The sequence below is a fragment of the Lontra canadensis genome, unplaced genomic scaffold (assembly GCF_010015895.1).
Source record: "Lontra canadensis isolate GAN:19392208 unplaced genomic scaffold, GSC_riverotter_1.0 scaffold38, whole genome shotgun sequence".
Classification (NCBI taxonomy): domain Eukaryota; kingdom Metazoa; phylum Chordata; class Mammalia; order Carnivora; family Mustelidae; genus Lontra; species Lontra canadensis.
Window position 1 is genome coordinate 17,027,155 of NW_022631032.1, and position 12,750 is coordinate 17,039,904.

A 12,750-nucleotide genomic window follows, 5' to 3' on the forward strand; every position below is an offset into this window, starting at 1 on the left:
TGTTTAGGAGATATATAAATCTATTGTTTTATGACTGGCAATTTTGAGCATATTATCTGTAACATTTTCGGTCTGGCTAAAGCTGACTGAAACATTGCCACATCTTTTGTGAGGATAGGGTGAGCTGATCTAATTTGCTTATCAGCAGACTACCCAAAACATTCCCTACTTCATTTAAATGACTCTGCAGTCATTAAAAGTGGAAATTGAAATGACATTGGTATTCAGGAGGTTTTCATTATTCAACACCGAGATCACAGTTGATTTCTTGGGTTGTTGTCATCACTGCTGGAACACTAGATAATCAAGAATCTTGGCAGTTGTTCCTCCGGACACTTGAACTGAAAGCTTTTGAGAAGACTCCCATTTAGAATGCCAAGGGAAAGCCAGGACTATCTAATTGTCATGGAGAATAAGTAGTTACCTCAGAGGCTCTATCTAGAAGTGAAAATCGTCCTTTGTTTCTACCTAAACCCATGTCTGAAAGACATACAACATTCAAATAAAGTGAACTGTAAATCTTAACTAAAATCACCTTTTTCCCCGGTGGTCCAGGATCCCCCATTATGCCATCCCCTCCAATGCACTTGCAGAATAAACAGCAGCATGTCCTTTCAGCAACATTAACCTTGGGGAAGAGTAAGAAATTCATGACATTGGGTGGCACTGCTTCCCAAATCCCACATACACGCTCAACAGTGTCATTCAGGCTTCTTCCACAGTTTCAGAAACCTGTTCCCCATTAAAGTAACTGTGCTCCAGATACAGTGCATGAGACATTCTTCAGCTGCTATCCTTCCTTCTGTGGTCTGCATTCTCTACCCTATGAGGACTTCAGAGAACTCAAAGAAGCTGACTTTTCCAATTTAAATTTTATGTAGTTAACATGCAGTACAATATTGGTTTCTGGAGTAGAATTCAGTGGTTCTCACAACACCCAGCTCTCATCCTAACAAGTTCCCTTCTTAATCCCATCACCATCCAACTTACTCTCTACCTCCCTCCCTCAACCCTCAGTTTGTTTTCTATTGTTGAGTCTCTTATGGCTTGTTTCCTCAAAGAGGTTTTTGTATTCTCAAAATGCTAATCTAATCTACTAATACAATTCTCAAAATGCTAATCTAATCTACTAATCTACTACTGTGGTCTCTTGTTCCCACCCCATCCCAGCATTGACCATGGTGTTGCTGCTCACCTTATATATATAATTTTGCCCCCAATATTTTGTTCAATAAAATGAATGCTGTTTTCTCCCTTCCCTGTTTCATGAAATCTTTGTGTTAGAGAATTTAAACAGTGCCTGATGTCATAGTGCTTGGAATGGAGTCCAATGGTAAACACTTCCAGAAAAGTTCGTGTGACAGGATTTTAAAAACACCAATTACACACTCAACATTTCCAAACCCTTGCTATAGAGGATGGGGAATGGGGAAAAGATTCCCCTTTATACCCTGGCCAAAAAACCATATTATATATTGAAAAATATCAGTGAATTTTATCCAGAACCTAGTCATCTTCTAAAAAATTGACATATTCCACTACATTTCTACAATTAACCCACAAGTTTTATTTTTAGGAAAATCCAGTTTGCATTAAACACCATGCTTGCCCTTGGTGGGGTAGAATCAATCTTTGTGTTGAAAAGTTTCCCATCAAAATTCTTGTATGATGGGGCACCTGGGTAGCTCAGTGGGTTAAGCCTCTGCCTTTGGCTCAAGTCATGATCTCAGGGTCCTGGGATTGAGCCCTGCATCGGGTTCTCTGCTCAGCGGGGAGCCTGGTTCCCCCAACCCTCTCTGTGCCTGCCTCTCTGCCTACTTGTGATCTCTTTCTCTCTGTCAAATAAATAAATAAAATCTTTAAAAAAAATTCTAGTGTGATGAAAAGTGGAAATCTTTTGTTATAATAATCACTTAGCAATTGTACTTGTGTTTATTATATAATTTTACTTTTCAGCCATTAGAAAAAAAATTTCCCCTGAAAATGTCAGAAAAACCAATAAAACTTGAAATGTGTGAAATCAGATAACAAACTGGATTCTGTGATCTTCTATTAGATAATACCAATTTTCTTTGGATCAATAACACCCTACAGCATTAGGTCTTTTACTATTAATGTTAAAATTGATCTATTTCTAAAATTAAGGTTTTTTATTTTTATTATTATTTTTTTTTACACCGTATTGCACTGATGTGATATTGAAAAACTGACTGGCTTGTTTTGAAGAATTAACTTCCTCCCTCTATGAATTACCAAGACAGATTTCAAAGACAGGAAAACAAAAATAGTAGGAAAAAAAGATCTTTTGTAAAAAAGACACCGTCTTCCCATGTAGAAAGCAATTCCATCAGAACTTCCATATTCTTGAAATAATTATTTTTACATAATTACCACACTGAACAATGGTGTTTAAACATCTCTTTACATACAAATTCTACAGGTGAGAAATAGGAGCTAGCATGTTATTGGAAAGTGTCTTGATGTGCTGATTATAGAAGTTATAAATCATAAGCAAATGGGAGATTATTAGCCAGTTACGAAGGTGAAACCCTTCACCCCTCTAGTTTGAATCCTTGTATGCTGAAAGAAATGGGACTGGATGCATCCATGTAGACATCTGGTTCTAAAGAGAGTTCACAAGGCAAACATTGCAGTCAAGACTTTTACAAAGCTTTGGATTGTGCACACAGTACGGCACAGGGGGTCAATCATCATGCTGCTCTGCTCTTCCTCCAACATCGGGGCAGGGGCCTCTTCCTTTGGTTGAACTCCAAGTGCAGTCAGCTATCCTTTACCAGCCGTGTTGCCCGGAAAATACATGTCTTAAACACGAAAATTATACTCACTGCGGTGAGCTGTGACACTTAGGACCCACGAGGGATGTGAAAACCAGCAGGCTGAGGGAGCAGTGGATTCACTCTGTCATTACATTCTGTGACTGTAATTTGGGCACGATTGTAGGTGCTATCAATTTCTTTCCTTTTTTGCCAAGTAGAGTAACTAAACATGCTTCGATGTATCTCTACTGTATTACCTTATTTTTTTCAAAACACCCTCTTCTTTAGGCTGTTCACTAATTCAGAAGCCTTTTTTCACACTCAAGTGAACAAAAATCAGTTCAGATTTGTCAGCATAAATATTAAATCTATATACAAAACAATCAGAAAATTGAAAAAAACGAGACTTTTCTAAGTCACTTACCAGTTGCTTTGACAGTCGGCTCCCAAGGTCCCTCATTCCAATAGTGAGCTGGGTTCTGTACTCAAACCCTTTCCCGAATTCAATGTAGAGAAGATCAGCCAGGTCACTGGAATCAGTGGCTCCATCCAGAGCAATGGTTACGAGGGCATTCAGGCCTATCCAACACAGTTTATAGTTCTCCATGTGAGGTGGGTTTGGCTATTTTAATCTATTTGCCTATGTATCTACATTGTTATTCTGGGAAACCAGTTGCAAGAGGAACACTCATTTCATTGTCTACTTCCCCCAACCATGCAATGTAAAACTGATGAGTGACAAGACTATCTTCAGAGAACAAATGGAATTCCATTTTTCAAAGTTAATTAGATTGGAAGCAGGGGGATATTATAACAGAAATTACAGCTCCTGGATGATTTGAAGTGAGATATAATGATTTAAAAAGGGTCCACAGAGTATAGTAAGATGCAGAGAAAATGATATATCAAGAAAGGAAATGTTTTAAATTTTTGCTATTCAAAGGGGGATCCTTGGACAGCAGCACTTACATCACCTGGGAACTTCTCAGAAACACAGAATTACCTACAGAATCAGAATCTGTATTTTAATAAAATCACCACATGACTTATAAGCACATTAAAGTTTGAGAAGCACAGCTATAAAGACCTCTTAAAGATTCAAGAATCCAGTTGGAATTATAGTGAGAGACTGTAAGACTGTAAGAGACCTCTTGTCAGGCAGTTAGAAACAAATGACATATAATCATCCAGAGCCGTAGCTCATAAATTCTGGAATTTTATAGATCAGAACATTGCAAAGAAAACTAGAAGGGACTAACAGAGGGTTTTGACCTATTTAGCAAAGTATTGATTGATACAAACATGAAATGATTAAATGCCGATTGATATAAATATGAAATGATACCAGTAATAACCTTGGCAATCCTTATGGTGGAGGTAGCCATAGTAACAATGTGCTCTCATTCGTTAATAGTTACTATGTGCCTGGAAGTCAGTTAAGTGCTTTCCATGCATTAGCTTACTTGTAAGCTACAAATCCAACTGTATGGGTATGTAGAATTATAGCTGTATTTTACAGATAAGAGAACGGAGGCTTGGAGAGGTTAAATGACTGGCTTGAGGGGTATTTTTAGGTTTTTACCCAGACAGCCTGATTCCAAAGTCTACAGTCCAAAGACATAATAACAAAAATATATATACTAAGGACATAATCAGAGTAAAGAGCAGTCCTAAAATTGAATAAACTTGGCTTTATGAAAACTTGACTCCATTGGCAATAAGTTTTCTCATTTCATTATGGAAGAGTGAAGAAATCTTTAGATGGGACTTGGAAGCCAATGGACTAGAATAAAGAAATGTTCACAGACCCGAGAGTTAAGAATGTTGTCTCAGTGTATGTATGATTCTGAATGAATGATTTTGGGTGAGTGGAAGAAAATGGGGAGAATAAAGTTTCAAGGGCATACTTAAGGCTTGAGTTCTAGGAGAGGAAACAGAGGTTGGCTGAAGTAGAATAAGAGAAGAAACACTAAAGAATAGGCTGTCCAACTTGTCCTGATTTACCAGGACTTCCCTCAATTTAGTGTTGATATCTCTGGCTTGTCTCAAATAAACAAGGCGTTAGTCACTGTTCCAGGAATGAGGATGACAAGAAGAAAAGGGATGGTGGAGTGGTCTGGAATAGACAATAAAGAATGCTGAGCTCATCAAAGGAGTTTACTGACCAAGAGAAGGTATGCTAGTGGATCTATTTATACGGGGGGAAATCTTATATCTGACTTTTCTTGTAAGTTCCAAGAAATGCAAAAATTTAAGAGTTATGAGAACCATGGGATTGTTGATTTGTAGCAAATCATGTATATAACTATTATTTGCAACTGCTTTCCTCAGGATGAGGGACTCTGACCCTGCTGCTTTCAGACTCATCCAATAAAAAGTCAAAAGATCTAAAATACAGTTCATAAAAATAAGGAAGAAAGGATTTTGTAAATGAAAGAATATAAGGGTCATTGAGGAGAATCTAGAGCACTATATTAAGAAAAACTAAACCAGTTCAAACCCTAATCCATGTGGATTATTTATAAAGCTACATTCACCACTGAGTATCCTTTTCTCTGGGCCTCCTTTTGTCTTTATGTCATTATGAGTGCACAGTTTATATGTACAAATACCTGGCCCCAAATTAGGGAGGCTCTCCTAGGTTAATGGATCATAGGGCCACACATCAACTGGAATTATATATGTGTAAACATGTGAAAAGAGCTAGAGGTACTCCTTTTCCATACCGAGAGCCATTCAACAGTCTTCAAAAAATATTATGGCTATCATCCCTTTACCTCTCCCATCAAAGATTCTGAATTTTTGAGGATATTAAAAATCTAGCTTCTGAAGTTGAAACTCATTTAATGGTTTTTCTTTGGGAGCTGGGAAAAAGAAGGCTGGTCTTAGAAATCTGTGTGTTCTGCAGGAAACTTCCTGGAGAAAACTCTCATGTTGTCTGCAAAAGATACATCTTTTTCACCACAAAAGAAAAGCTGAAAATAGAAACAAACAAACAAACAAACAAACCCTACCCACCCAAATTAAACACTCTAGTGTCTTATTCTCAGTCTTCATTAATATCTCCAACTGTAGATCATTTAAAATAAAGTCCAAGACTTGAAAGAATTAAAAAAAAAAGGCGTTAGAAAATAAAGATCAAAATAAAAAGTCTTACTTTTCAGCTGTAAATACAGCTAACTTTGCAATTTGTTTAAGATTGAGGAGAGAGAACCAAAGAGAAAGAGAGATCTCCCTAGGTTCTAGTAGCTAACCTGGGAGCAACCCAAGCAGGTGTCTTAGGCAGTTTCTCTAGAAGCAGAGCCTGAGAAGGGGATTTAGATGCTTACAATTTATTGAGAAAGCACTCTTAGAAGGAGTAAAGAAAGCAAGATAGGGCAGGGGAAGGAGCTGAGCAAGATAGTATTTCAACTGAAGACTAGCTTCAGCCTGATCCCATGGGGAACTCTGGAACATAAATTATACCACTTAACTGGTGTCATTTAGAGGAAATGTCTAATTTCTTGTAGTCTACCTGCTGCCTAGGGTTGGGGTAGAGGGTAATCTTCCAGGTGACATGGGTTCCACTGGCCGACAGCACTTCTTCAGAGAAAGGAGAACCTGTGAGTTTCTAGCAGCCAAAAGTCACAGCGGCTGGAGGATGGGGGAACCTGCTTGGAAAAGGGGTCTGGGTGGGAGCACCAATAGCATCCTCTCACAAGAAAGTATTTCTATTCTTAGTCAAACTAGAACATGTGGATTAATTTTTCTTCCACTGATCCATATTTTGTAAGAACCAACAATAAGTCAGACTGGGCACTGGTTCCTAAAGCAAAAAGCCCAGTGCCAATACTTGAAAAATTCCTAAGCACCATGGATGGTCCATCTGTAGTTGGAAGGAAGGAACTAATTAGAACACTCCAAAACATGAGTAGATTTGTCCAACAATGTCTAAGATTCTGGAAACTTTAACAGTATCAAAAGAAAATAATCTACTTCTTCAATTCCTTGGTCAAGGAGAAATACACTGTTCACTTCTGCAGACACTAAAGAAGTAGCAGTATTAGATAATGTGGGCCAAAGGAGACAGGACCATTCTCCTGGAAAGCTTAGGAAGAAGACACACAGTGATATGAAAGAAAGGGTAGGACTTTCTATTCCATGCTATTTCACATCCATAGTGTATGAAGAAAAAAGTATGTGCCAGAATGTTCTGAGAATTCATTTGCTCTCCCAAGTGCATATTGGTTGACAAATTCAGGGTTATTTGAGTGCTTAAAAACTTAAGAGCCAGAATTGAGCTCTGAGGTTATTAATTCAGTAAACAATCCTTTCCCACTCTTCCCCATGCTCAATACCTTCTTTTCTAAGTTCATCAGATTTTTGTTCAAGCTTTTCAATGTCATCATCCAATCCGTCTGAAAATAAGAGAACCACCTAGGAAAGTATTCAAAAAGAAAATTAAGTAAAAAGGAGGTCATCACAACTGTAGACCAGCAGCAGATAAAGTAAAACCAGCTTACCTTTCCTCGAGCAGCTGATTTATTCTGAAATGCATCCCACAGAGAACTCAAGAGGTTTGTGTTAAGAAGAGATGGTCCTTTTACTGTTACATCCTTCAAGCTGTTCAGTATGTTTTCACTATAGATCTCAAACTTGGGTGAATATTTTTCCATGGCATTGGTCACTTGAAAAGCCACACTAACTTGAGTCTCTGTGCCCACCTCACAGCTTACCCCATTGAGGGAGCTGATGGCACGTAAGAGATCTTGAAGGTAGGTTTCTATCCAAGGCTGACCTTCAATCAAAGTCTGCCCATTCTCATGAGTTGAGATGTCAAATCCCACCACAACATCCACAAAACAATCTAGGGTTCAAAGGAAAAGTATCTTATTAGATCAACAAATAACTTTATCTGGTTTACTTGCCATATCTGAATCAAGGTATTTGAAGTTCTTGTTTTGATTCCAATTATAAAGTTGGAAAACAAGGAAGAACATGACTGAATAAAGGAAGAGGATTAGAATCACTCTTTTATAACCTATAAAGGTATAGGTATAGAATTTTTTTTAAGCTGCTAAAAAATCTAGATGATTTTGTAAAAAAGTCCTGAAAGACATCATTGTGGTCACTGAAAAAGCCATGCAAAATCATTTAAGTATCTAAAGTTATATGCCAGAGATGGCATTGCCTTCAGAGCTCAGGCACTCAGGAAGCTGAGGCCATTGCCATTTGGAGATTCGAGAAATACCTAGAGAGGTTTTGCATTTAGAGTGCTTTGCTTTTATCCTTATTAAAGCCAGGGACATGTTAAACACTGGAGAAACTAGAAGGGACTTCATAATTTAAGCTGAGCCTCCTAAAGGGGAGATAATCAGGGAAGGATAAAATGATAGCTCACATGCATTCTTCTTTCCAGAACTTCTAAGGTTGACTAAAAACTTTAAATTTTTCTAGCAAATTCGGTTAGATACAGACTCAGCAAATCCAGCAAATGTAACCAGCTTGCTTGGTTTAAAAAAAAAAAGAAGAAATACGGAAGGGTAGAAGACTATGTATTTTTAATTTGCTTTGTTCAGATAAGCAGTTTTTCAAGATAGCTATTGTGTAGAAAAATGCCCACCTACGCTACCTCCAGACACACTGGTCAGATGTACATTTCCAAGTTTTTGAAATCAAAATGTCACTTTCAATTTTAAAATAAGGGCCAGTAACTTGATTCATTTTTTCCCCACTCCTTTGTACCCTGATTCATGTTGAAAGAGAAAAGATTTGGGTGAGGGAAAGTAAATCCTTATCTGATAATCAATTTTCACCATGACATTTAAGGTAAATCAATGTTATCAAAACATCTGAAAGGTGGGTTTTCTTTAGATTTTATTTCTTATTTTGCCATAGGTACTTTCTTAGACAAATCTCTCCTCTGATATTTGGAAAGGGAGATGAGGAAAAAGAAACTAGTCAGAAAGAAGAATCAGAGTCAGTCCTTTCCAAAATTCCTCTTGAATCAATATCCTATCATTTCAATCTTGAGATTGAAAGTTTCACTCTGATAAACATGGTTTTAGCCCCCGAACAGAAAACCAGTAACCAAACTAGGTCACGGCCTTCAAGGAAAATTGTCTCTTTCGAAAAACGAACATTGGCAGAAATGCCAAAATATCATTGAGTGATCTGGGGAACTGTCCCCTCTAAAAATTAGTGTTTTAACTTTTTGTCTAGATTAGTAAATAAGTTCCTTGTGTTTATTTAACTAATTCAAATTGACAAATGATTCCATAATAATGTGATCAAAGGAATGAATTTGAGGAACAAATCCAGAGTTGGCAGTCACATGTCTAAATGCAGTTAGACTAGGCCGTATTAATCAAGGGGGCTTTCATGGAAGGAAGGGCCTTACCAATTCAGAGCCTTCAGAGCTAACAAGAGGCAGGGATGGTTTTGAAGTGAGTGAGGGAGAAGGTGAACACTGGATGTCCAAGGAGAAATAATGAAGGATGAACCTACGATAGAGGGATGGGGAAATCGAAAAGTGGTGATAAGCGCGGAGCAAATTGAGAAGAGAGCTCACAGCCCTGCTGTAGAGGGTGATAACAAGGAGAAGGAAAACTAGTGTTTTGAGCATTGGACTTGTCCTTACAAACCATAGTGTGGATGTCTGGTTGTCTGGTTGGGGGGAGGTCTTTAAGAGGGAAGGCCCCACGTTCCATTTTAGTCACGGAGGGGTCAAGACACTGCTACTGCTGGATAATTTTTCACAAGTCTCTTAACCTTTCTGGGCATTGATTTTCCTGTTTATAAAATTGAGATTATATATTCCAAAATAAAAATAAAAACAGAAAAGAGTGGATTGGACTAAACAGGTAGTCTGACATTTCCTTGCCAGACCTAAAAGTGGATTTTAATTATCTGACTTATAAAGTCCATAATTAGAGTTGATGATGGCAGATTCCTAGTATTAAGAAATACTGTCAAGAAGGTAGGATATATCAGTAAGATTAGAAAACAATTCTTAAATACTTTAAAGGGGAAAGTGGGGCTATTGGCAGTTATTGGTTGGGATAAGAGAGAAATTTGTTTGGGGCCTTTGAAAGAAGGGGTTTTCTCAGATGAAAAAAGAATGATCTAGAAAATAGGTAGGGTATGATACCTGGTTTATGTATTTCCCATATTTGCTACTTCCTCCCCACCCAATCCAGACCTGGACATTTATCCATTGGATAGACTCAGCTGCCACCATCATCTGGTCTCCTAAAAGTGTGCAGGGTGGTTGGGGGTGACCAGGCTTTGTCATGGCCTCATCTCCTCAGGGCAAGAGGGCCATGATGACTCTGATTCCCATATCTAACCCAACTGAACTCATGGGAAATCCAGCTCCTTCCAGCTCCTTCCACAGATATCATTCACTGTGGATCCCATGTCTGGTTTCCCCAAAGGGCTGATAACACAACCCAGTAGGGTAGGAGAATTAACTCTCCATAAGGGTAAACACTGATCAGTGAGAGTAGTAGCTGGTAGGAAACTAGCAGATAGGTCCTCTTCTTTATTCCCCCTGATGGACCCATCTATGTGGTGGTGCCACACACTTCCTTAGTGATATTCTACATGACTGATGCACCAATTTTGCTTTCTCAAGAAGCTATAACAAACTTAGTAATATACCATCTTGTATGTATTTTTTTCTCCTTTCCTGTAAGACTTCTCTTACACTCACTCTTGCATCCCTGGGATTGCACTTTCAAAGTATTAGCACCTAAAGTATTAGCATATAAGCTTTGTTTTGAGCTCCATTTTCTAGAGAACCCAACTAAGACAGAAACCTTTGAGATCCTCGTCAAGGAAATTTGGGAATGACCATCTATTTTTGTCATTGTATTTTTCACATTCCTTGAATCAAATCCTTCCCCAGGCTGCCTTTCACTTAACTCTCCTTTTTGATACATCTATCCATGATGATGCAAATGTTAAGAGGGACTACTGATTCATTTGCTACCTAATCACGGCTCAATGAAAAAGGCAGCATTTCTGTATCCCAAACACTCCGTGATAATCTCCTCTAGGTGGTCAGAATACCCAGGCTCAGAGAAAAGTCAGGAAAATAAACATGAATGTAAGAAAATAATAAACATGGGGGGCGCCTGGGTGGCTCAGTGGGTTAAAGCCTCTGCCTTCAGCTCAGGTCATGGTCCCAGGGTCCTAGGATCGAGCCCCGCATCGGGCTCTCTGCTCAGCAGGAAGCCTGCTTCGTTCTCTATCTCTACCTGCCTCTCTGACTACTTCTGATCTCTGTCTGCCAAATAAATAAATAAAATCTTAAAAAAAAAAAGAAAATAATAAACATGAAGGTAAGAAAACAGATTTTGGAGTTTAGTTGCTTAAGAGAATTTGCTATATGCTAAGACATTAAATTTGAATATAGTTCTGAACTGTTTCAAAAATATTAACATTCCTAAACCAGGGAACTCTTGGTAAATTGTCCTTCTGTGAACTAACCCCATGACTCCACGTATTTGTATATTTATATGATCATTATAAGATATACTCTGCAACACTCTATAGTAGTTACTAATAGTGTCCGTATACCTACCATGCACTTCCCATTCATTATCTCATTTGTCCTTACAAAACAGCATAAGTAGAAGCTCTTCTAATATTCATTTTTCAGGTGAGGAAGTTATGACTTGGAATAGCTTGCCGAAGGTCTCAATTATTATTGTGGATCCCACACTTGGGATATCAGATCCAGGCTTCTCTGGAGTTCATATTCTCAACTACCTTAACCTTATTTTACCAATTCCTGGGTGGATAGTGTTGATAGGTCATGCAGGTTACAAGTTTGTTTACTAGATTGTAGTGTCAGAAGTCATAGCTCAGCAGCAAGTGGTTTCCTTAGTGGGCAGCTGCTTATGGGAACAATTTCAAGATGCAAACTTGTGAGGTCTTAAGTTCAGCTATTAATTAGTGAAGCACAACACTTAGACACTAGTCCTTTATAACAACAGCATAAGATAACCCAGACAACAACTGTATCAAGAAAATAGGCAGCTTAACTAAACAACCAAAAAATGGGTTGGTGTCAGACAGACCTAGGTTTCAAAATTTGTTATCTGGTACTTCCTGTAGGATCTGGGCCAGGTTACCAATATGCCTTTGAACCCTCATTTCTTCATTATAAGTGGGAACAGAAATACAAACCACATGGGGTTTTGAGAGAATTTAACCAGATGATGCATTTAAAATGCTTAGAGCACCATGCTAGCCCCCCTTCGTAGATGCTCAGGAAACACTGATTCTTAGTCATTTCCCTCATATCTCAAGGCAGCTGACCGTCCTTTCAAAACATTGAATCATAGTATACAGTCAGAAAAACAGATGATTTAACTTCATAAATGGAGAAGAAAGGATAGTGATTTCTCCAAAGTTATGCCTATTTTAATAAGAAGCAAAGCTAGACATTTAGGTTCTAAGTCTGATTTGCTTTAAGTCATACCCAACTACTGGATTTCCTGGACTGGGGTGTAAAGAGGCGGTTGTAGTTTAAGAAGAACTGGTATTCTCTAGTACATCTGCACATGCCTTTGGAGCTTTCTCAGTGTTCATTCCAGTCTCTTTAGACCTCGGCCCGCAGCTCAGCTACAAAGTCCTCACATTCTTGTTTACTGCAGTAATAACTTCAAGTTTATCTTAATATAGAGTACTTCTGTTTATTTATTTTACATTCATGACTATTTCCTTTAAGGATAACTTACTACATGGAAGTGCATACTCCTGGTTTTCACTTTCCACATGGTTTTCTTTCAGTCTCTCGAGAAGAGACTAGATGGTTCCAAGATCATTTTCTGCCTAATAATTGGAAATGGGTATTTCATGTGAAATAGGAAATTAATGTGGAAGGTTTGGCTGAAGTCACCAGACATTCCAAAGTATGGGGATATCATGAAGCAGAGTTCATGAAGACAATAGTCCCTAATCAATGACAGGACTCTTAACCCTT

The 12,750-nt window shown here is 38.2% G+C and overlaps 1 protein-coding gene across 1 annotated transcript in view; it reads right to left on the bottom strand.

Moving 5' to 3' along the window:
- The window catches only part of LOC116874762 (collagen alpha-6(VI) chain), a 144,835-nt gene that overhangs the window by 83,242 nt on the left and 48,843 nt on the right, over positions 1-12,750 (bottom strand). The window contains exons 9-12 of the mRNA XM_032869723.1: positions 7,280-7,623; positions 7,115-7,193; positions 3,202-3,356; positions 536-628 (exon numbers count right to left, since the gene is read on the bottom strand). Of these exons, the coding sequence (XP_032725614.1) occupies positions 536-628; positions 3,202-3,356; positions 7,115-7,193; positions 7,280-7,623 (671 nt within the window). The remainder of the gene's footprint in view (positions 1-535; positions 629-3,201; positions 3,357-7,114; positions 7,194-7,279; positions 7,624-12,750) is intronic.